The 26,025-nt window shown below is 38.3% G+C and overlaps 1 protein-coding gene across 1 annotated transcript in view; it reads right to left on the reverse strand.

The window, feature by feature from the left end:
* Positions 1-23,699, reverse strand: part of INO80D (INO80 complex subunit D) — a 41,724-nt gene extending 18,025 nt beyond the window's left edge. The window contains exons 1-3 of the mRNA XM_065880835.1: positions 23,482-23,699; positions 17,788-18,530; positions 11,088-11,196 (exon numbers count right to left, since the gene is read on the reverse strand). Of these exons, the coding sequence (XP_065736907.1) occupies positions 11,088-11,196; positions 17,788-18,530; positions 23,482-23,699 (1,070 nt within the window). The remainder of the gene's footprint in view (positions 1-11,087; positions 11,197-17,787; positions 18,531-23,481) is intronic.
* Positions 23,700-26,025: the final 2,326 nt, after the last annotated feature.

Consider the following 26,025-nt stretch of genomic DNA (forward strand, 5'->3'; position numbering starts at 1 on the left):
TACTGGTTTTTAACTACCCTTTGTTTGCTAAGCACTTAAAAGAATTTTGATTATAGGGATCACGATCATTCTACAGTATTCTTTTAAACTACAGGAGATATCCTAAACAACATTTCATATAACAGGGAATTACACAGAGGCTTTTCTATCATTACGCTAATGTTGATTGATTTGTGGCCCCTGCTGGAGCACTACACTGAAAAGGATGCTGAGGGCACATTTAGGCTCAACAAGAAAGAGAGCTGTGGTTAGTTAGCAATGTCTACCACCAGGGAGGTTAAAAAGGTCACCTTTCTACAGAATAAATGTGACCTCATTTTTTTTTTACTGTTAGGAATAATGCACACAAGACTTGAAAACTGACCTGTGTTATTTTACCTTCCTTCTCTTATAACATAAACAAACAGCACACATATGACACTACAGATGACATATTTATTATCTTACTAATATTCTGTAAATCCTTTCTTGGTTTCTCTTCTTGAGTGGTATTACCTCTTTTTTCTTCAGAATAGCCCATAACAGGCTACTCTGTAAACTTCTGTTTGGTATATGTCTTAAGAGTCATGTTCTCTTCAGTATAGTTTCTACTACAGATATACCAATTGAAGGATCTCACTTCAACCTTTTCACCTATTAGACATTTACTCTATGTCTATCATGCTTTGTGAAAAAGCTAAGAGCTTTTTAAAATTTCAGTTTCCCAAGACCTACCCTACATCTACTGAACCAGAATTTCCATGGGATGGGATGCAGGAATCTCTATTTTAATTGTTCCCCAAAGTCCCACAGCAGGTCTCCATTTGGGAATTGTAGTAGAGCCAGTACATGCTGTTAGTATCTTTAATGTGAGGTAGAGAATAAGAAACATAGGAGAGGTACAGATAAAATGCTTTTAAAGTTCCCTAGAAAGACTGCTGGATGAAAGGCTTTTTGTAGAGGAGATGACAACAGAACTGAACCTTGAAAAAAGGGTAGAATTTGAAGATGAGCACAGAAAGGTACCTCACAAGGATAAAGCAATGTAAGCCAAGATACAGAGATGGACAGGATGGGGAACAGCAAGGACTGAGTAGCTTGGTTTGGCTAAGGCGTGGGGAATGCAGGGGAGTGCTGGTGGGTTAGGTAGACTTTCTAAAGCTAAAGGCCAGATTAAAGAGTTCAACCTTTATTCCATAGGCAATGAAGAACCTTGTAGATTATTAAGAAAATAGCTAACAATAACAGAGCTATGCATGAGAAAGATTACACTGTCAGCAGATATAAATGGAGGAAGAGACAGAAGAAGAGAACAGTGAGGAAATTATGATAAAACTCCAGGTAAGAAATAACAAGGACCCTACACCAGGGGGGCAGCAGCAGGACTAGAGAATATGAGACGTAATCTGCATGTATAAGAGACTCTGGGGACTTCCCTGGTGGTCCAGTGGTTAAGAATCTACCTTCCAATGCAGGGGACGTGGGTTCAATCCCTGGTCGGGGAACTAAGATCTCAGATGCTGTGGGGCAACTAAGCCCTTGCACCACAACTACTAAGCCAGCGTGTTCTGGACCCCGCATGTTCTGGACCCCGCATGGTGCAACTAGAGAAGCCCACGCACTACAACAAAAGATCCCATGTGCTGCAACGAAGATCCCATGTGCCACAATGAAGACCCGAAGCAACCAAATAATTAAAAAAAGAAAAAAGAGAGAGACAAGACTTTGTCAGCTGGGCAAGGAAGATGGAAGGGACAATAATCACCCAGCTGTTTCCACTGGCAAAAAGAGCAGGAAACAGGAGCAAGAGCAGATCTGGGGTAGGAAATAAATTCCATTTTAGACCTAGGTAATTTAAAGTGCAGATGAGGGGCTTCCCTGGTGGCACAGAGGTTAAGAATCCGCCTGCCAATGCAGGGGACACGGGTTCGAGCCCTGGTCCCGGAAGATCCCACATGCCGCAGAGCAGCTAAGCCCGTGCGCCACAACTACTGAGCCTGCACTCTAGAGCCCGCGAGCCACAACTACTAAGCCCGCGTGCCACAACTACTTAGCTCGCATGCCTAGAGCCCGCGCTCCGCAACAAGAGAAGCCACTGCAATGAGAAACCTGCGCACCGCAACGAAGAGTAGCCCCCACTTGCTGCAACTAGAGAAAGCCCGGGCAGAGCAACGAAGACCCAACTCAGCCACAAATAAATAAATAAATTTATTTTTTAAAAAAGTACAGATGAGGCAACATAGGGAGTGGTGGAAAAACAGTTGGAAATTATAAACTTGGGCACGTTTAGAGAAGAGATACAGATTTCAGAGTCAACGGCTAACAACTGGGAGTGACTAAAAGTAAAAGGCCACAGAGATAATAGAAAGAACACAACACATAAGGGCCATTATCACAAAAGAATTTGGTGACTGGGTATGAAGGATAAGAAAGTCAATAATGACTTTGAATCTGTACAACTAAGAGAATGGAAGCGCCATAACAGAAAGATGAAAGAAGAGAAGCAGTAAGTCTTAAAGGGAAAATAAAGCTAGGGTGGAAAATCAACTGCCAACATTGTTATTTAAAAAGACTCTTATTACTGCAGAGAAAATGGACTAGATGAGTGTTTCTCAAGTTAACCATGTACATCATGATAAAAGTTTTCAAAGCTTATTCATAACTTCCCAAATTATCTTGCTGTGGTCCAGTAACAAGCAGTTTGCAGACTAGCACAGATCTACAGACCATCCTTGGCACTGTCCTAAACTAGAAAATCTTCGATGCCTCCCACTTCTAAGATGCTAGACATTAATATTTCAAATCTGGTTGCTGAGGAAGAGTAGCAAATTAGGAAGAGAAAGGCCAGTTCCCATAATATACCAGCAGTGACAAGGGCTGGTAGCTACAGCATTTCTCGATATGTGTTAAGTTTCCTTCTTTCTTTAACTTTTCTCATCTGGGTGAAATGGAGACACAGCTGGCTCACCTAACTCCCATGATCAAGAGAAAGAAATGATACATGTGAAATCACAATATAAGTACAGGTATTATTATTAAGATGCTACTAATAGCTCCAAATAAATACAGAGCAGTAAATTCCAAACCTGATTTCGTAAAACTTCAGGCTTGTCTGTAATCTCAAGGCATGACGTGAAATTTTCCAAATAAAAGTCACTTTATCTTATTTTATTAAAACAACAAAAGAGCGAAAACTTCCCACAAAGAAAAGATTCATGACCAGATGGCTTCACTGGTGACTTACACAAAATGTTTAAAGAATTAGGGGACTTCCCTGGTGGTCCAGTGGTTAAGACTCTGAGCTTCCACTGCAGGGGGCATGGGTTCAATCCCTGGTCAGGGAGCTAAGATCCCACATGCCACGCATATAGATAAATAAATATTAAGAAAAGAAGGCGTAGTCAGAGCTGAGGAAAAAAAATAAGGCATAGACAGTTACACCTCAATAAAAAATAAATTTTTTAAAGTGACAGCAAAATAAAAACTTTTTCAGACTTTCAAAAGCTGAAAGAATTTATCACTAGAACACCTGCACTACAAGATATATTAAAGGAAACCTCTCATACAGAAGAAAATGACATCAGATGGCAATCTGGAACTACTCAAAGAATGAAGAACTCTCTAGAAATTGTAAAAACGTGGGGGATTATAACATGGGTAGAAGGAAAACGTACGACAACTATAGCACAAAGGATGGGAAAGGAGAAATGGAAGTACACTGTCATACGGTTCTTATACATGAAGGGGTATAACACTTAAAAATACACTAAGGCAATTAAGTATGTATACTGTAAACCCTAAAGCAACCACTATAAAAATAAAACAGAGAAATGCAGCTAATAAGCCAAGAAAGGAGATAAAATGAAATCATAAAAAAATAATCAAAAAAGAAAAACAGGGGAAAAAGGACAAGAACAAATAGGACAAATAGAAAACAAATAAAAGATGTTAGACTTAAATCCAATAGTATCAATAATCACATTAAATTTAAATGGTCTAAATACCCCAAATAAAAAGTAGAGATTGTCAGAGTACATAAAAAAGTAAGACCTAATTATATGCGGCCAACAAGAAACCCACTTCAAATATAAAGACTAAAATAGGTTAAAAGTAAAAGGACTGGGGCTTCCCTGGTGGCACAGTGGTTGAGAGTCCACCTGCCAATGCAGGGGACATGGGTTTGTGCCCCGGTCCAGGAAGATCCCACATGCTGCGGAGCGGCTGGGCCCGTGAGCCATGGCCGCTAAGCCTGCGCGTCTGAAGCCTGTGCTCCACAACGGGAGAGGCCACAGCCACAACAGTGAGAGGCCCGCGTACCGCAAAAAAAAAAAAAAAAAAAAAAAAAAAAAAGTAAAAGGACTGAAAAAAATACCAAGTTAGCAGTAACCAAAAGAAAGCTCGAGTGGCTATACTAATATCACATAAAGTAAGATCTCAGAGCAAACACTATGACTGGGATAAAGAGCGTCATTTTATAAAAATAAAAGGATCACTTCATCAAGAGAACAGAACAATCTTAAATGTTTATGTATCAAATAACAGAACTACAAAATGGGTGAAGTAAAAAGTGAAAGAACTCATACAAATCAATAGCAAAAAGGCAAAAAATCCAATTTTGCAAAAGAAGACATACAGATGGCTAATAGGTATATAAAAAGATGCTCACCATAGTTAATCATCATTAAAACGCAAATCAAAACCACAATAAGATATCACCTCACACCTGTTGGAATGGCTACTACCAAAAAGAAATAAGTGTTGGTGAGGATGCGGAGAAAAGGGAATCCTTGTACACTGTTGGTGGGAATGTAAATTGGAGCAGTCACAATGGGAAACAGTATGGAGGGTCCTCAAAAAATTAAAAATAGAACAGAATTACCACATGATCCAGCAATCTCACTTCTGGGTAAACATAACCAAAGGAAATGAAATCACTGTCTCAAAGAGATATTAGCACCGCCAGGTTCACTGTATCATCATTCACAATAGCTAAGATGTGGAAGCAACATAAGTGCCCACACACAGATGAATGGAAAAAGAAATTGTATGATATGTATACAATGGAATATTATTCAGCCATAAAAAAGAATGAAATGTTGCCATTCATGACATCATGGATGGACATCAAGGGCATTATGCTAAACGAAACAAGTCAGAAATAGAAACAAACACCATATGTTCTTTCTTATATGTGGAATCTTTAACAAAACAAAACAGGGACTTCCCTGGTGGTCCAGTGGGTAAGACTCTACGCTCCCAATGCAGGGGGCCCAGGTTCGATCCCTGGTCGGGGAACTAGATCCCGCATTCATGGTGCACCTAAGAAGCCCGCATGCTGTAACTAAGATCCTGCATGCCACAACTAAGACCCAGTGCAGCCAAAATAAACAAAGAAAACAAAACAAACAAAAACCCCCATCAAGCTCATAGATACAGAGACTTAATTGGTGGTTGCCAGAGACAGGGGTAATGAGTAAGAATAATAGGTGAACTGTGTTTTGGGGGATTTTGTTTTATTTGTTTTTTAGTTTCCATAAATTTTTAAAAATTTATTTATTTTAATTTATTTATTTTTGGCTGCATTGGGTCTTCATTGCTGTGCATGGGCTTTCTCTAGTTGTGGAGAACGGAGGCTACTCTTTGTTGCAGTGCACAGCCTTCTCATTGAGATGGCCTCTCTTGTTACGGAGCACGGGCTCTAGGTGCACGGGATTCAGTGGTTGTGGCACGCAGGCTCAGTAGTTGTGGCTCACGGGCTCTAGAGTGCAGGCTCAGTAGTTGTGGCGCACGGGCTTAGTTGCTCTGTGGCACGTGGGATCTTCCCAGACCAGGGCTTGAACCCACGTTCCCTGCATTGGCAGGCAGATTCTTAACCACTGCACCACCAGGGAAGCCCAGTTTCAATAAACTGAATAATAAAAAACGATCCTGTTTAGTCTCTCATGGTAGAAATAAGACAGCAAAAGAAACGTTGTGAACAATGATACCAAGAGTCTTATTCAGGGGCTGAAGGTCGTCCTGCTCTCCATCAACATTGCCTCACCCCATCTTTCACACCCAAGCATACATATGTTGTTTTTATTGGCTACAAAGCAAATGTGATAATATTAAGGGATAGTTTAAAAATAAAGAATGTAATTTTCAAAAAAAAAAAAAAAAACGTGAGAGAACTAAAAGGAGAAATAATCAAATCCGCAAGTAGAGATTTCAACATCCCTTTCCAGTAACTGACAGAACAAAATGAAAGAAAATCACCAAAGATGAAAAGAAAGCAAATTAAAGAAGACCTGAACAACACTATCAACCAACTTGACTTAATTGACATTTACAGAACACTGTAATCTAAATGTGGTCTCTGAACATAGTACAATTAAATTAAAAACCAATTCCTGATAAATCCCCAAATATGTGGAAACTAAATATCACTTCTAAATAACCCATAGATCAAAGAAGACATCAAAAGGGGTATTAGAGGGAATTCTCCGGTGGTCCAGTGGTTAGGAACTCTACTCTCTCACTGCCAAGGGCCTGGGTTCAATCCCTATTCAGGGAACTAAGATCCCACAAGCCACGCAGCGTGGCCAAAACAGAAAAAGGCGGGGCGGGGCGGGGGAATTAGAAAATACTTTGAATTGAATAAAAATGAAAACATGTCGTATCAAAATTTGTGGGATGCAGCTAAAACCAGTGTTTAGAGGGAAATGTATAGCACCAAGCATCTATGTTAGAAAACAAGAAGGACTTCCCTGGTGATGCTGTGGTTAAGAATCTGCCTGCCAATGCAGGGGACATGGGTTCGATCCCTGGTCTGGGAAGATCCCACATGTCGTGGAGCAACTAAGCCCATGAGCCACAACTGAGCCCACGTGCCGCAACTACTGAAGCCCGCATGCTGCAACTACTGAAGCCCATGCGCCCAGAGCCCATGCTCCGCAACAAGAGAAGCTACTATAATGAGAAGTCCACGCACCGCAACGAAGAGTAGCCCCCACTCGCCACAACTAGAGAAAACCCTCGCAGAGCAACCAAGACCCAAGGCAGCCAAAAAAAAATTAAAAAAAAGAAAACAAGAAATATCTCAGATTTAACTGATTTAAGCTATTACCTTAAAAACGTCAAAAAAATTAAAGCCAAACAAAAGGAAACAAAGAGCAGAAAGCAATGAAATAAAAAACAAGAAATTAAAATTAAAAAAAAAAAAAAATCAATGAAACCAAAAGCTTTCTTCAAAAAGATTAGAATCTGGGCTTCCCTGGTGGTGCAGTGGTTGAGAGTCTGCCTGCCGATGCAGGGGACACGGGTTCGTGCCCCGGTCCGGGAAGATCCCACATGCCACGGAGCGGCTGGGTCGTGAGCCATGGCCATTAAGCCTGAGTGTCTGGAGCCTGTGCTCCGCAATGGTAGAGGCCACAACGGTGAGAGGCCCGTGTACCACACACACACAAAAAAAGATTAAAATCTATTTGAAGCTATTTTTTTATATTTATTAATTTATTTTTTGGCTGTGTTGGGTCTTTGTTGCTGTGCGTGGGTTTTCTCTAGCTGTGGCAAGTGGGGGCTACTCTTCGTTGCAGTGCGTGGGCTTCTCATTGCTGTGGCTTCTCTTGTTGCGGAGCACAGGCTCTAGGCGCTCGGCTTCAGTAGTTGTGGCTCAGCGGGCTCTAGAGCACAGGCTCAGCAGTTATGGTGCACGGGCTTAGTTGCTCTGTGGCATGTGGGATATTCACAGACCAGGGTTCGAACCTGTGTCCCCTGCATTGGCAGGCGGATTCTTAACCACTGCGCCACCAGGGAAATCCCTACTTGAAGCTATTTTAATTAAAACTTTGAAGTTATTTGCACAAGGACAAATAGGCCAATGGAAGAGATTAGAAAATGCACAAACAGACATACACATTTATGTCAAGGCTTCCAATGCAATGAAAAATAAGTGTTCAATAAATAGTACTGCTTAAATAGAGAAGCCATATGGAAAAAGAAAAAAAAAAAAGATCCTTGGCCCTAACTCACATCATATATAAAATATACAAAAATAGATTCCAGAAAGATTGTCAGTGAAACAATAAAGCTTCTAGAAGATAATATGAGAAAATAGCTTCATGACCCTGGGGTAAGCAGTGATTTCTTAAACAGGTCACAAGTTAACCATACAGGAAAAAACTAATAAACTGTACCCATTGAAATTAAGAACTTTATTCTATCAAAGACATCATTAGGAATGTGAAAAGGGAAGCAGTTACTGGCAGTACTTACTGTTCCTTAATACTACATTTAAGATACCAACTTATTTCTGCTACTGAGAGACCTAAGTAAAATCTTAAGAGCTCCACTTTGGCATATGCATCTACAACTAAACTAAGTAACCAAGGCACCTCTGCCAAAACAAGGCCAAATTTTCTCCCCAAATCTAAGTACAATTTTGGTTTAGGAAGAAAGCTCATGAAAAGGTTCTTCGGGGGGAATGTAGCGATCACGCCGCTGTGCCTTTTTTTCCCCCAAAACACAATGAACTCACTGAGCAATTTTAAATGGCGAAATCTTGAGAAATTTCACATGGCCAAAACTTCTTGAAGATATAATGGACAGGCTAGGTAGGGCCAATTTTCTACAGCTCTCCATTTTCTACTACACTGAAGCACAACAAGAAGCTGGAATAAAGTAGTTCTGTAGGTAGCCTAAAACAGAAGGACAGAGGTTCCTGTGAGAGAGCACAGTGGCAGATGCAGATGTGCAGCTGCAGGCACAGAAGGGATGGTAAACCAACGCAATCCCAGCTTCACCCAAGGAAAAGAATGTAGTGCCCCATGCCTGAAGCATAATACTAGTTCAACAAGAATACGCTGAACAAGTGAATAAACAAATGAGTGAAGAGGAAAAGATTAAAGGGACAGCTGGGCAGGAAGTAAGGAAAATTGCTTGTAAAAAGGAGAAATATATACTGAAGGAAAAGAAGAGCCAGTCAAAGAAGAAGCAAGTTAGCCAAACTGGCCACGAAAGTAAAATGCTACAGAGATGAAGACAAAGCTGATGGTCACAAGTCTATAACAGCAAAAGAAATATTCTGAGAACTGCACTAGAAGGCAGAAATGGAATATACATGGCTCCTAATCAAGGGCAAATACTCCCAATACTAACGTTCAGGTAATTTTCAGAATTAAAATAGGATTCTTAGCTATCATTTATCATTTCCCATGAACCAGGTATTGTGCCGAGCATTTAGTTATGTTATCTATTTATAGCATTTGGAAAATTAACCCAAAATATCCCAAGTCAAGCTAAGCTGATTTGAATTATCAACCTTAGGAAGCACAGTTGATATTATCTATAACTTAGAAAGCTTAAGCTCAATTGTACTTCTGTCTGAAAACAAGAAATGCTAATGGTGAGGAAACAGTCTTAAATGACATATAAAATGGAATCTCAGAGAGAGAAAAAAAATATATAGCATTTTCCAATAGTAACTAGGAGACAGGGGAGACAGGGACAACTATACAGGATATAAAGCCCAAGAGTGGAAATGGAGGCATCAGGCTGTTATAGTTTAATGACACTGGCCATTAATAAATCCAGCTAACTCTCCTTGCTCTAATTCCATGTCCAAATAAGCTTCTGACTATAATTTGCTTCCCATATAGTTTTGCTTAGTGAACATCTGTCCTACTTAATGATGATACTTCCTACTAAAAACTGTCATTTTGGCTTATACGTTAGCCTCTAGTGAATCAGCTCCCTAAGCCTAATCATTTCTGGGTGTACTAACAAATCACATTTTTAAGCCTATAAATTCAGAAACCGGACCTTAGAATGTATATGCCTACTATGATACTGTGAAATTCTAGGAGTCGGCCTGGGTGCAGATAGTCTCCCCTCTGTCTTGCTGAACACCTATTCAAACCACAGTACTTAAACGAAAATAATAATTAGCTGAGTCTGTGAGTCATCTTTTAGCCCCACAGAGAGGGATCTATCTCAGTCCTGTCACACCGCACCAAGCATATACCTATGATGCTGAGGCAATCCCCTGAAAGAGAACTAGTCTTCTTACCACTGAAGGGGCTGGGCATTAACCTACAGCTTTCTGATAAGGTAGATATTGAGAACCTCCAACGAGATTATTTCAAAAAAAATATTTTAACATAGAAATATTCAGCGCATTAGAAATATCAGAGAATGGATAGGGATATCTCTCGTGGCACAGTGGTTAAGAGTCTGCCTGCCAATGCAGGGGTCACAGGTTCGAGCCCTGGTCCAGGAAGATCCCACATGCCGTGGAGGAACTAAGCCCGTGCGTCACAAATACTGAGCCTGTGCTCTTGAGCCCACGAGCCACAACTACTAAAGCCCTCGCACCACAACTACTGAAGCCCGTGCTCTGCGACAAGAGAAGCCACCGCAATGAGAAGCCCGTGCACCGCAATGAAGAGTAGCCCTCACTTGCCACAACCAGAGTAAGTCCTCGCACAGCAAAGAAGACCCAACGCAGCCATAAATAAATAAATTTATCTTTAAAAAATAAAATGAGGGCTTTCCTGGTGGCGCAGTGGTTAAGAATCCACCTGCCAATGAGGGGACACGGGTTCGAGCCCTGGTCTGGGAAGATCCCACATGCCGCGGAGCAACTAAGCCCGTGAGCCACAACTACTGAGCCCGCGTGCCTAGAGCCCATGCTCCGCAACAAGAGAAGCCACCGCGGTAAGAAGCCCGCACACCAGAATGAAGACTAGGCCCCACTCGCTGCAACTAGAGAAAGCCCACACACAGCAACGGAGACCCAACGCAGCCAAAAATAAATAAATTTATTTAAAAAATAAAAATAAAATGAAATTAGCATATATAGGAAAAATCAATCTACTACAGGGGAAATTTAAGAATAAAAAGAGGGCTTCCCTGGTGGCGCAGTGGTTGAGAGTCCGCCTGCCGATGCAGGGGACACAGGTTCGTGCCCTGGTCCGGGAAGATCCCACATGCCGTGGAGTGGCTAGGCCCGTGAGCCACGGCCGCTGAGCCTGCGCGTCCGGAGCCTGTGCTCCGCAACGGGAGAGGCCACAACAGTGAGAGGCCCGTGTACCGAAAAAAAAAAAAAGAATAAAAAGAAAAGGAAGACTCACGTGTGTCTTTCGTATCTGAGGGTCTCTCGGATGGACCAGGCAACCTGGTATGGTGAGGCCTGCTCTGAGTCCTCCAGTTCTTCTCCACTCTCTTCAGACCAGTCCAACCCTAGGACAGAGGAGAGGATGTTGCAAGTTAGAAAAAATGAATATTTATTTAAAATTTACATAAAAAGCTACCTGAAATACATAACCCGACACCTATAGCAAGTACTCTCATAGTGTGAATAAATCCCTCCTGATGAGTTTCAGCCCTGTTCTGGCAAAGGTATTAATAATGAATGTATGACATGCACTCGCATTTAAAATAATGACATTACAACAAAAAGGCTATATTCCACGGATGAACTTCTTTCGTCAGATACTTCACAAATGGAGTAGAAACAACACAAAGCAAAGAGAGAGTTCAAGTCAAAAAAAGGGGTAGAATTTCTTAAATATCAAAATGTTATACACTAAAATAATGTCGAAAAACATAAAACATGTTCAAAATGACAGGAAAAGAAGCCTAATTCATGTTCAGGCAAGAAAAAGTCAAAAGGTGCCAGTGGACTCATGCTATACGTCATCAAAGAAGGGGCCTAGAATATATTGTGAAAGGCAGGCACACTCCATCCCCTTTTCCCAACATCATCTCTGGAGGAAAGGACACCATCCACTAGGCAGGGCCATTCCCAGGCTCTTGTCCCTTACGGGAAGAGGGAAGGGCAGGATGGCAATGTTCTATTTCTAGTGTCGCTTGGGGTTTCTTTCAGTTCTTTTAAACAAGAGCTGTCACATTTTGAGTTCCATTTGGAAAACAAGGTTAGAGGGAAAAGTGGAGAAATACAGTATAATAATGCTTATTTATTTTGTTAAATCCTATTATTTTTAATGACTGGATAATTGTTAGCTTCCAACATACAGGTTTTGCCTTTTCTTTTTTTCTTTTTTTTTTTTTGGCCCCACAGCAGAGTATGCGTGATCCTAGTTCCCTGACCAGGGATCGAACCTGTGCCCCCTGCAGTGGAAGCACAGCATCTTAACCACCTGATCGCTAAGGAAGTCCCAAAGGTTTTGCCTTTTTAATTTTGTATCTTGAAGAGGTCTTAAATACTGATGTTGCATAGCCTAAAATACAACAGTGTGTGGACTACATAACCTTAATAAACTCATACCACTATGAAACTTTAATTAGATACCTTGATGACTAGTATTCTATGTCTTCCTTCTTGAGACCCTCAAAAATCAAAAGACCATCTTCATTAGGCACAGTTAGTTAAAAAGGACCTCACAGATTTCTTCCATAATTTAAATGAGTTTACATGTGCCAAATTGGGAAATTAAGAAAAGGTTAATTGAAATGCAAATTATAAATGCTTAAAATTAAATATTGCCATTGGCATAAAGAAACGCCAAATCTAGTTCCAAGATGACTATTCAAAATGTCAGGTCATCTTAAAAACTAAGTTACTTTCTCTAACTAAAATAATTAGTAGTTTGTTAAAGAGTAAATCAAAAAAATAAAAAAACAAATAAGTGACCACATCATCACCTTCAGGATGTTGAAAGGTGAGATCCTTCAAACACAAAGTGAAATCAAGGCACCTTTAAAAATTAGAACATTGAGTTGTTATTTTTTATATTTTCTGTAGAAGTCATAATAATGTCTACTAAGATACCCATGCTTTCTCTGAAAAAGTCAAGATCTAAGTCATAAGAAGTAAGATGGAAGTGTTTCTCCTGTTGTAAAATTAACTGTCCAATAAAGCAAACCTTTGATCTTGGCTTCGTTATCACTAGTTTCAATGTAACTAATTGAGATAACCAGCCCAACAGGACTGTAGAAGCCAATTAAATACTGCGTTTTTCTTTAAGTATTCTTTGCTGACATGAATGCAGAGTACACTTGGTTATAATAGTGCACTGTAATTTCTGGTTTCTCCAAAATAAACTGTTTTAAAAATTTGGGTCCCTCATATGCTTGAATTTTTAAAAAATAAAAAGACAATACTTTTCTATGAGTTTTAGTTCTGTTCAAAATGATTGAAAGTCAGCCCTCAACACAACATAAAATGTCATAGTTTCATAAGTTAAAATATTATCAGCATCTAGAAATAAACAGAAATATAAATAAAAATTTAGCAGATGAAAAAAAAAAATTTAGCAGATGATATGGGTAAAAGGTAGAATAAAAGGCAAACATTTGGAAAGAAAAGTTAGATCTCTGCCTCAAAACTAACGCCTAATGAGTTCCAAACAGATGACTAAAATAATAAAAGGGCTAAAAGAAAATATAGGTGAACATATTTATATACTCTTGGAATGAAGAGAGCCTAAACAAGAGGAGAAAATAAACCTGATTCAAAAGGAAGAAATCTTTAAAAAGAGAGAGAGAATACATAAAAAAATTTAACCTCTAAATTCCAAAACCTTTATAGTAGATACTAAAAGCAAGTAACAAATGGGAGTGAGGAGAGGTTTTGCAACAAACATTAAATATGTATAAAAAGCTCTTACACCTATCAATAAAAAAGAGAAATGCTTAAATAAAAATGGATGAAAAAACTGACAAGATAAAATAGGAAATACATATGTCCAAAAAAAGTAGTATGAACCAATATTCAAAACTACATTAATCTAAAAGAGCAGTCCTTACTCAAAAGTATGGCCCACAGATCCCCAGGGGTCCCTGAAACACTTTTTAGGGAGATGCTTAGGTCAACACTATCTTCAAAACAATACTAAAATGTTATTTGCCTTTTTTACTGTGTTGACATTTGCACTGATGGTAAAAACAACAACAAAAGACCCATGGTGGGTGAAACTGCTGACGCCTTAGCGTGAACCAAGGCAGGGGCACAAAACTGTACTAGTTGTCAATATATATTCCATACCATGACTTGCAATTAAATGAAAACAAGTATACAAAAAACAATTTAAGACCATCCTTGATAAAGCACTCATTTATTAAAGACTTTATTTGATTATATCTTCATTCTTGTGTATATGTCTTTATGATGCTGTGTGTGATGAAATGTGAGGTATATATAAAGCACCTCTACTGCATCCGAAGAAAGTACAGCAGCTGTCTTGAGGAAAAGCACTTTGTGGGACTCTTAGTTGTGACCTGAACTAGCTGCTTTTCCCTCATTCAACACCAATTTTATTTGAAAGAGTGACTGACAAACTATTGGCTATCTGGCAGTCATTTTTTTCTAAAATGAACATAGTGAAACCATCACCCCAAGGAAAACAATGAACAGTATTTATTGCCAATAGTAACATTCAAATGTTCACTTGAAAGCTCAGTTTTGGGGGAAAACTTGAATTTATCACTGAAAGTATGACAAATACCTAAGAGTTGGACTTCTCCGGTAAGACTGGTGCCAATATTAATGAATGCAATCTAAAATTTTTGTATAATGAAATGTGTCAACATTTGGGACATCTGTGTAACTCAGTAGAGCAATATCTTCCAAATGACCAACATACGATGTTACAACATCACTCATGGGTAAAATATTCATTCAAATATCAATGGAGGGGGGCTTCCCTGGTGGCGCAGTGGTTGAGAATCTGCCTGTCAATCCAGGGGACACGGGTTCGAGCCCCGGTCTAGGAAGATCCCACATGCCGCGGAGCAACTACTGAGCCTGCGCTCCGCAACAAGAGAGGCCGCAATAGTGAGAGGCCCGCACATCGCGATGAAGAGTGGCCCCCGCTTGCCGCAAGTAGTGAAAGCCCTCGCGTAGAAACGAAGGCCCAACACTGCCAAAAATAAATTAATTAATTAATTTTAAAAAAAATCAATGGAGGGCTTCCCTGGTGGCGCAGTGGTTGAGAGTCCGCCTGCCGATGCAGGGGACACAGGTTCGTGCCCCGGTCCGGGAAGATCCCACATGCCGTGGAGCGGCTGGGCCCGTGAACCATGGCCGCTGAGCCTGCGCGTCCGGAGCCTGTGCTCCACAAAGGGAGAGGCCACAACAAGTGAGAGGCCCGCGTACCAAAAAAAAAAAAAAAAAAAAAAAACAATGGATTTTAATGTAACAGTATGCAAAATTCCTAGATATGGTTTCAGATTCCATGTTGAAACTAATTTTTAAGAAACTACCACTTGTCAAGTTTTGGTGTAGAACCAATTACAAATATTTACAATTATTTGGAAAAAACTATTAAAATATCCCTCCATTTTCCAGCTGTTGAAACTAATTTTTAAGAAACTACCACTTGTCAAGTTTTGGTGTAGAACCAATTACAAATATCTACAATTATTTGGAAAAAACTATTAAAATATCCCTCCATTTTCCAGCTACAAATGTGTAAGGCCATATTTTTATCTCCTAACCAGAAAAAAAAAAAACCACATATCAGGACACATTGAATGCAGAAGCACATATCTAGCACATCAGACATTAAGATTTGCTAAACAACATCAAACAATACTGCTCTCCCCATTATATGTGTTTTTGTTTTGGAAAACAGTTATTTTTCATAAAAAGAACATGTTAACATGCAGTAAATTTATTGTTATTTTAAAATGAATTAGTATTTTTTTAATTTCTCAGTTTTAACTTCTAATTCAGTAAATATAACTCACATATACAAAATCTCTACCGTGTCCTCGATAATTTTTGAGAGTGCAAAAAAAGTGATTCTCAGGCCAAACACTTGAGAAACACTGATCTAAGGTATGCAAATTAAAGCAAACTTTCTATCAAATTTGCAAAGGCTAAATAATAATAATAATATCTAATATCCAGGGCTATAAAGATGTAGAGAAACTGTCATTCTCATACACTGCTGAAAGAAAAGTAAACTGACAAAACAATTCTGAAGGAAAATTTGGCAATATACATCAGAAACCTTTTTAAAAAGTGCAAAAGCTTGGGATCAGCAATTCTGCTTCCAGGAATCTATTTGAAGGAAAAATTAAAGATGTGACGGTAATTATTTTACTGAGAGGGCTATATAGCTACAACACTTTACACTTTAATAAATTGGAACTGATTTAAATTCAAGAAAGAATTCAGCTGTGACAAACTGTGTATGAAAAATTACTAACGTGATAATACATTACAAAACATTTTAAAACAGGTTACAATACTGTACATACAACAGGAACTTACTTTTATGTATCTAAAAGAATATGCCAAGATATTAACAAATAGGTATTAATAAGGCTTGGGGTGTTTTAATTTATTACTTTGCTTATCTATATTTTTTCTTTAAGTTTTATTAGTTTTTTTAATTACCAAAAGTCATACATGGTTTAATAACAAATGAAATAATAAGCTATAGAAGAAGAAATATCACTCCCATCTCCCCAAAACATATCCTGTCCAATTCCATCCCCCGCCATGGTAGCCAATGTTAACAGACTGATAGTGTACATCCATTCACACTTTAACTATGCTCATACCAGAGAGGCATACATCTATCCATATGATTGATCAATAGATATACTGGTGTCCCTTGTTTGTTCACTTTGCTTATTTTTACAAACATGGGACAGTACAATACCTCTTGGTATTTTTCTACTTGTTAATGTATCATGAGCACATCCAGGTAAAAGATGGAGATTTCATTCATTCTTTTTAATAGCTGCATACTTCATAAAATGTATATGTACCAGAATTTACCCAATTCTGAATTTCCTATAGGTTATAAAGGTTGTTTTCAGATTTTTAATACTGCAAGCAATACTGTAAGCAATGCTGTAGTAAACAACCTGGAACACATATCCTTACGTTCTGATATTTTTTTTTATCCATAGATAGAGTCCCAAAGGTGAGCTTGCTGGCTATACATATACTTTTAATTAGTATATACTGTTGCATTACTCACCAGCAAAGTATGAGATCCCATATCCTCATCAACAACAGATATACTTTTTGCCAATATGATAGTAACTCATTGTTACTTTAATTTGCGTTTCCTCGTCTGTTACAAGGATTGAGGTTTTCATTTGTTTATTGACCATTTATATTTCTTCTTCCTCTATTCCCATCCTTTTCCCATTTTTCTATTGCTGTCATATGTCATGCAAATAATTTTTCCTAAAGTTAGAATCACAACTCACAACACATTCAAGAATAAATTCCAAGTGAATCAAAGACTTAAATGATCAAAAATAAAACAAACTATTAATAGAAAATACAGAATAACTGTATAAACTCGCTATCAGAGAGATTTTCTTGAGTAAGATAAAACTCAGAAGCAACAAAGGAAAGACAGACATCTGACTACATTAAAGTTTTATCTGTAATTTTTTGCTTTTCAATCGTGAACAGGTATTACTTTAAGAATTTTTTTTTTTTTTTTCAGAAAACTGTCAGCAGATATTTACAATGCTATCTTATTCCAAAGTCCTGTGATAAGACATGTGGAGAACTTCATTAGACACACAGGGACTGAGCTCAGAGGCACAAAACCAAACACAACTGCTTTTAATACTGCTACTACTACCGCTAGAAGCTATAACTGGAATTCTAAATTCCCAGCTCCTATTTCTTCTGTAACCTGTTCACCAGTCACTGTCCTGTCCAGTAGCGTATTTACTTTAAAGAGGTCTACCTAAATACGAATCTTTAATTGACCACTCTGTCCAAGTATTCTTTTACTCCTATTACATGAGAAGGTTATGAAAATAAAACCTTGTGCAATAGGCACATCTTGTCACATTACACACACATGATATGGTAAAACAGACGGAACTCACCTAAATGGGGAAACAGATCAGTGTCCAGCTGATGTTTTTGGGTGCACAGTTTCACCAGTCTCTGCAGTCGACTTATACAAGAGAAGTGTGGAGAGAAGGCTGTGGCTTTCATAAGGACCCGGTCAGTCCTGGGCGGGTCCACGACGGGAGCCCTACTAGATGGCAGGAGGGGCAGAGGCCTCTTGTGAGACAACTGCCTGGCTTGTGCTATAGTGTGTGGAGTGGGGGCCACTCCCTGCATTGGTAGGCTGGTGTTCTGAGGTTGAGGTGACTTGCACACTAGACCCTGCGGTGGCGCTGGAGGTTTTAAAGTGGATAAAGGTGACAGGTGGGAGTGCTGCTGCGGAGGCTGCTGCTGAGAAGGTGCAGGAGGGGGACTAAAGTGCTCTTGTCGAACTTTTAAAATCTCTGTCTCTCTCTGGCGCTGCCGATTCTGGGCCAACTTGCTCTGCAACTTCTTTCTCACAGTTGCCCCTTTCTTTAGGTCATCATCTTCCTCGTTGAAAGCAAATGGGTCTTCCAACTCAGTTTCCAGGTAGTGGAGAGGGACCCTTGCCCCCGGTGGAGAGAGGGACATTCCATCCAGTCCATTGGGCATCTTCAAGGCCAACGTGGGCACCGTCAGGCTAAAGGCCATGGTATCCATTTGGTGCCTGACCTTTACCTCATCTAGAGGATCATTCTTTTTCTTCCTCTCTTTTTTCGGGATAAAGCCAAGTACCTGCAAGTGGCTGTTGCAGTACCTTTAAAAATACACACATATACAGGAAAATGTTCATGATACATATTAAAAAAGGAGAATAGAAAACTACGTATCATAAAATGTGAATCCTAATATGTTCCAAATGCATGACTCTAATAACTCTTTGGCATTCATGGATGTGATTTATACAACTTCCACTACCCTCAAGCAACCCTCAAAGTCTGTGCAATTTTGCTAAAGCAAATATATGAATTGTACATGTGAAGAGGCTGCCAGACAGAAGCAAGTCATTCAAATAGTGAGTGGCCCTGGATAACCAACCACCCAGCTATTGCTTCTCACACCACTTTGTTATTCTCTATTCATAGCATACAAAGTAGCTCATCAGGAGTCTAAAGGATCACTTAAAATTCTCTTATGGAGAAAAAAATATATGTCCCAAAGCCGTTCAAGTATTGGAGATTCACAAAGATCTGATGACAGAACACTTCAGAATGTTAAATGTCAAAGAAATGATGCAAATGAACGTATTTACAAAACAGAAACCGACTCACAGACTTAGAGAATGAACTTATGGTTATGGGGGGAGGAGGGAAGGATGGAGGGAAGGGATAGTCAGGGAGTGTGGGATCCACAAGTACGCACTGCTGTATTTAAAAAGGATAACCAACAAGGACCTACTGCACAGCACAGGGCACTCTGCTCAGTGTTATGTGGCAGCCTGGATGGGAGGGGAGTCTGGGGGAGAATGGATACCCGTATATGTATGGCTGAGTCGCCTTGCTGTGCACCTGAAACTCTCACAACGTTGTTAATCGGCTATGCTCCAATATAAGATAAAAAGTTTAAAAAAAAGAAAAGAATGTCAAATGTCTACTGTGTGTGTTCTACACACACACACACACACACACACAGAGAGAGAGGGAGAAGGAGAAAATAAAATAATAAAACTAGTTAGTGCGATAATCGATTAAATGAGTTTCTCAATAGCCAGCCACGTGTTAAGTACAAGGATTATCTCCTCTAGCTAGTTTCTACCTGCAGTAGGTACTAAAATAATGCCCTTTATACAGATGAGGAAACTAAATTTTATACAAATTAAATAACTTGCCCAAAGCCACCTATCTGGAAAGTGACAGAGCTGAGACAAACTAAAAATCAAAGCTTGTATAGCACAGGAAACAATATTTAATATCCTGTGATAAACTATAATGGAAAAGACTATGAAGAAGAATGTATATATATGTATAACTGAATCACTGTGCTATACAGCAGAAATTAACACAACATTGTAAATCAACTATACTTCAATTAAAAAAATAGAAAAAAATAAATGTCAAAGCTCACAGAGACTCCATAAGTCTTCAACAATGAGCAGGTTACTTCTGTAATATAAATGCTATTTTTAAAATACTATGAAAAGACAGAATCCTTCTACATAATGAGAAAGTAGAACGCATGTTATTCCAATAAATTTCACTGAAATCCTGTGAAGGCTTCTAACCAGTAGAAAAGTAGTATTTCCTGAACTGGTATACCTCATGCAGTTCCAAGGTATGTTAACAAGTATGTCATAAAAACAGTATTCCATGCTTAAATAAATTTGGAAAATGCTGGCTTAAACAGAATTAGATAATGATTTCATCATTTGTTTCTGCTAGACAACCTCTCAAAGCATTTTGTATGATAATGTGCATTATACACCAAGGGCAGAAATCTACCCATATAGCATTGCTTCCCAAACATATTTAAAATGGCACCTATTTTATTGCAGCATATTTATGATATCTCCATAGAACACAGTTTGGGGAAAAAGGCAATAAAGTAAATAATGTCAATCCCCAAACTCAATGGGCTGCAACAAAAAACTGTTTTAATGATTGTTAAAAACACAGATTCACCAAAAATCAGGACACATGGTTTTGTTGGTGTGTCTTAAAAATAAATCTATCAGAGGCACTCTTTAATTTTAAATAGAACTATTAAGAAAAAGCTTTCTGGACAGTAAAGAGACGTTACACTGTGTTTGTGTGTGTGTGTGTGCGTGCACGCACACGCGTGTGCCTAGCAGGTTTGAGCTAGGTCCCTTACACGCCTTAAACAGAACAGATTCATAAAGCTGCAGCCAACAAGGAAAAGGGTTTCAGGGATAACTGTACTAAGCTTCCCAACAAAGAGTTAATGCTTTTTGTTATTTTCTACTCATTTTCAAATTAACAAAAGGATAAGTACTATTAGTGGGGAGAAGTGAAGTGGGTTTTTTAAATTTAGAAATCAAACTCTTCTGCTCATTTACATGGGCAGCCTGGACTGGTAAATGAGGCTACTATGTACTACATTACCTAATCCAGCAGAGGTAAATCCGCATGTACAGTCCTCCTTCAACCCCACCCTCAACTCCCACTCCAGCCACTGTCACACTATCACAACATTTAGCCTGAACTCTTAAAAACTCTGCCTCTTCTAAAAGGGAAAATTCTTCGTAACTAGAATTAGAACAGCTTAGTTATGAACAGCATTTAAAGTAATGCAAATATGAACTTCCAGTCTAAAAGAATACAGGGGACTGACTGCAAATGGGTTGTTTGGAGGGGATGAAAATGTAAAATTAGACTGTGTTGATAGTTGCACACTCCTGTAAATACACTAACAAATACTGAATTGTACGCTTCAAATGCGTGACTTGTACGGTATGTGAATTATATCTTAAGTTGTTTTAGAAAAGAATAAATATAGGAAACAAGAAAATTTCTTGGTAAATACATACCATTAAATAAATATATATATAAAATTATACCAAACTTAAATTTAAAGTACTATATAAAATAACCAACTTAATATACCCATTTATCTCTAAACTATCAAGGCTACAGTAATGGGCCTTAGCTTCCCACTGTATATTAGAAAATGGACTTTTCAATTATACCAGTATTTCTACTGAACATAACACTATTCTATCGAAAAGACGGAATCCCATAAGTTAGCACTTATAATACATACCAGGTTAAGTTACACACCAGATATTAAGAAGTTTCCTCTAGCTGACTACCAACCAGATAATTCTGTCAATTAAAAGTCCTTGGGAATCTGTTTTCTAAAACTATACATAAAACTATGTCAAATCCCTAAGTGTCCAAGGAGTAACTGCCTTAACAATGATAAAAGCTTATTTTCAAAAGAATATTAATCTTTTCTACATTGTATCATATAGTACAGTTATAACTATTATATTTATACACAGGTTTAAACATACTATTACATGAATTCAACCTGGGTTTCTTGAGGTAAAATATTACCTCCTACTAATGTCTACTTTAATCTGTTTTCAATCAACCCTACAACAAGAAAAGTAATCATAGCATTTGTGTTCATGTGATTTTGGACCAATTCTGAAAAAATGTATAACTTAGCATTTATTAAGCCTAGTTTCTCTTGACACAGCAACACAAAAGTCCTTTCCCTTCTTGTTCTAAAAAAAGAAAATTACTTCAAATATAAAGGTGAAGACGTATGGTTCAGAGAGTTAATATTTTGGAGAAATTCAGAGTGACTCTCACTTTACTTCTTGCTGTTAGCTATTAAGATAACACTTGCTTCGACTGAAATAAAAAAAATCCAAGGTTGACAAAAATTGCAACTGTGTGTGATAAACTAAATTTAAGACAAAATTATAGAAATGTGATTATAATGGATCTTGAAGTATAAAAGTTAATCCAAGTCCATCCATTCTTCAAGTTAGAAAAGGGCAGCAGTAAGAAATTATTTTCAGTCAGCTAAAACCAACTGGACAGACATGCTTAGCCTAATACCTTGGTACCTTTCTCACCTGAGATTAAAATTTTATTCCTTTCCTCACTAAACAGCTGTTTCTAACTTTCAGGTATTGTAATCTGACGCCTACAGTGCTCATTAGAAATTCTATGAGAGTATTCCCAAATCACCACATTATACTGTACTCATTTTGGTGGGATATTTATCAACACAAATTATTTATTTCACCCTAAAAGTTTAAAAGTTGCTCACCATGACATATAAAATACATGATTCCTTTTCAACCAATTTACGTAGGTGACATTCGCTTATATATAGGAACAAAAATAAAGGTTGTATATGTATTTTTTAAAGACAAGTAAAAAGTTCAAATTTCTACCTAAAGATAACAAGTATTTGAAACTTTTAGGAAAATAAGCATGCGTCTCTCTGTAATATCCTACAATGATCAGCATGGTTTCTGGAGAACTGAGAATAAAGAGACATGAAAAAAAGAGATTACATGTGAAATCATATAAATTTTCCTAAGAATATGAAAGATGGATAATCAGCGTAAGACTCCTTTAAAAACACCTCCACATTTTATTTAACTCAGAAAAATATAAATTCATAATCCTAGTCAAAAAGCCTACTTTACTATGAAAATACAGTTTCTAAATTATAGTAAATATAGTCTATATGGAACCCTTTTTAACCAAAAGAAGTCTGAGAGGAAGTAAATCTGAATGATTCAAGTAATCATTCTTTTGAATAATTCTTTTTCAGTAAGTACATACCATTTGCTACTTTTCAAACGAAGATTTAAAAACTCTAAAATTATTATCATTAATTATAACACCTAAGTAGTTCCTATAATTTCTCTCACTTTGGCTGATGAAATTCTAAGTAGAGAAATCAGGAAATACTTTCTAAGGCTGCAAACCAAACACATCAGTGCCAAGACTTCAAGCAAAAAAAATTTTTTTTCAAAATAATCCTAGAAAGTCTATTAAGTAAAAAAGAAGAAAACAAACATACTTTTCAAATAATTCCCCAAAGTTACTACTCCATTTCTTAAATATTGCCATCACTCATCTTTAGAACCATTCTAAAGTTTACTTAGATTACCCCCAGAACTCAACATTTAAGTTCATCATATCAAAACACAAACAAACAAAAAAACCCAACTCCCAAGCCTACTAATTAATAATCAAAGATTGCTTCCCACTGTCAGCGCTTACCTGCGGTCCTCTGATTTAGGGATGGGGTTGGTGCAGCGCTGGCTATTATACTTGGCCACATATTCACATTGCTTGAAGGGGGCAGTCTTGTCCTCCAGAACGTGTCTGATACAGAAAGCGTAGCCGTTGAGTCGCCGCTGCTTGCACAGTTTGGGGCTATATGAGCACAAGGGCTTATTGTCAACCTCAGAGAAGTGTATATGTTTCCCTTCATACATCACGTGACTCTATTCCTTGTGAACATCAGCTAAAAGACCACCACAAAAAAAGAAACCCAAATGATAAATCAGAGAGTATAATGCAGATTTAAGTTGAGAATTTCACTGAGGGACTTCTGCCCCACAGCCATACCTGATTTTAAATCTTCTGCACCATAGCAATGTTAAGAGAACCCCAAGGATACCACAGTTTGGAATGCTGCAGAATCAAGATGAAGCAGATTGTCTACAAAAATATCAAAAGGCCTAGTTAACAAAGAGAAATAAGCAAAGCTCGCTCATCTGGGAAGTAAAATACTAGGATATCACCCTTCCTAACAGGATGGATTCTTCATTGTAGTCCAACATCTCAATATTGAATTCAAATAATAAGACACATTATAAAATATTAAGTTGCCCTACCACTCCAAATTGAACTAAATAATTTTTGCTTTGGTTAAGTTTTGTAAATAACTCAAAGCAGCAGGGCTCTTCCACCAAACTAATATCATAAGGTGGCAAGTCACTTTTTTCACTACTGATGGTTGCATGCTATGCCTATTTTCAGAACCCAGGTCTCTTTAAAATGACAATGGAATGAGCTCATAGACCCAAAACTTCCCCCAGAACTTGAACTACATTTTTTGATATGTTGGCAAAATATTTAGCAGCTTATAACAAATGTTTCTATAAACTACAAAAAAAGAACAAATTCCTGTTTTAAAAAGTCATTTTCCCTCTAATATTCCCCCCTACCTATCCCATCCAGACTGTAAATTTCTTGAGTCCAAAGACTATTCACCACATTTCCACCATTCAGTTGAGTGCTCTGCAGCACACTGCTATAGTATAATTATCGTGGCTTACAGAGTCTTTGGAGGTTTAAGAAGAAAACAGAAGGAAGCAATCACACAATAGTCACTATCTCTCTACACACAAAAGGTCCAGCAGTAACATTTATGTACCATAACACCATATAGTCTGCAATGAAACTGAAACAACTAATCTGTCACACCAGGACATAGGGGGCTGCTGTGGTCTAACCCAGGGATCCCCAACCCCCAGGCCGTGGACCCGTGACGGAACCCGCGGCCCAGCAGGTGGGCAGCCGGGGAGCGAGCGATGCTGCATCTGCCACTCCCCATTGCTCCCCATCGCCCACATGACCACCTGAACTATCACCCCCACCACCCCGCCGGTCCGTAGAAAAATTGTCTTCCACGAAACTGGTCCCAGGTGCCAAAAAGGGTGGGGACCACTGGTCTAACCCACCTTCTCCACATTCCAGAAGTCACCCAGACAGCTGATGAACAGCTTAGATACCAGCTACAGAGAAACTCAAGAAACACTCTCTCACTTGCAAAACTAAATATGAAACTCCTTATACCAGTGAATGACAAGATACATAAATCCTTGAAGAGTCAGAAGATAAGTCTGCTCAAGTCTGATTATCTGCCAAGGTAACTACAGTATTCACCTTGAACAAATCATTTAACCTCAGTTTTCTCATCTGTAAAATAGGGATAATATTAGTAGCTATGTTATCAGGTTGCTCTAAGGATCCAATGATAAAAGCACGCAACACGCGAAGTACCATGCCTTGTATAAGTTAAGCACTGAAGAAATACAAGTTATTAGTCATAAACGTTCTTATTATCACTACATTTTACCTGCTGATGATAAAGGTAGAGAATTTGTATTACCTTTGAGAAGCATTACACTTACTTTAGCAAAAAAAAAAAAAAAATCTGAAACATTAGCCTGGTTAATAAAAATCACATTTATTACTGAGTAAACCTAATCATACATCAATGTAAAACAAAAATAATAGCTTTCCCTTTTCACTTTATCAGGAGGCAAGGAAGAAAAGTTGGACTAAAAATTTAAATTTAGCTGCCCCGAAGGTCTGGATGTTCAGGACAGGAAATTATTTCAAAGCAAACCCATGCTGTTTCATTTTTACACCCTCTCTTTGGCCTGCTCATCCACCTGGCAAACATAAATCTTTCATGAATTAGTCCAAGTAAATCTACATGAACTTCAGGAAATAAATAGGCTGGAAATAAGTGACTGAAAAAAGTAACTGCCATTATGAAAAAAGTAGCCTATATATGTATGAGAATATTTTATAAATCATATGAAGGATTAACGTTCACTTTTTACTGACATATTCTATCTAGGTGACATCATATCTATCAAGATTGATGATTCCCCCTTTCTTTCCAATGTTTATGCATCTTCTTTTTCCCTATTTGCATTGGCTAGAACTACTGGAACAATGTTAATAATAGCAACCACTGGTACTCCTAACTTTAAGTGAGAACTGCTTCGAGTCAATGGCAGCAAT

The sequence above is a fragment of the Phocoena phocoena genome, chromosome 7 (assembly GCF_963924675.1).
Source record: "Phocoena phocoena chromosome 7, mPhoPho1.1, whole genome shotgun sequence".
Classification (NCBI taxonomy): Eukaryota; Metazoa; Chordata; class Mammalia; order Artiodactyla; family Phocoenidae; genus Phocoena; species Phocoena phocoena.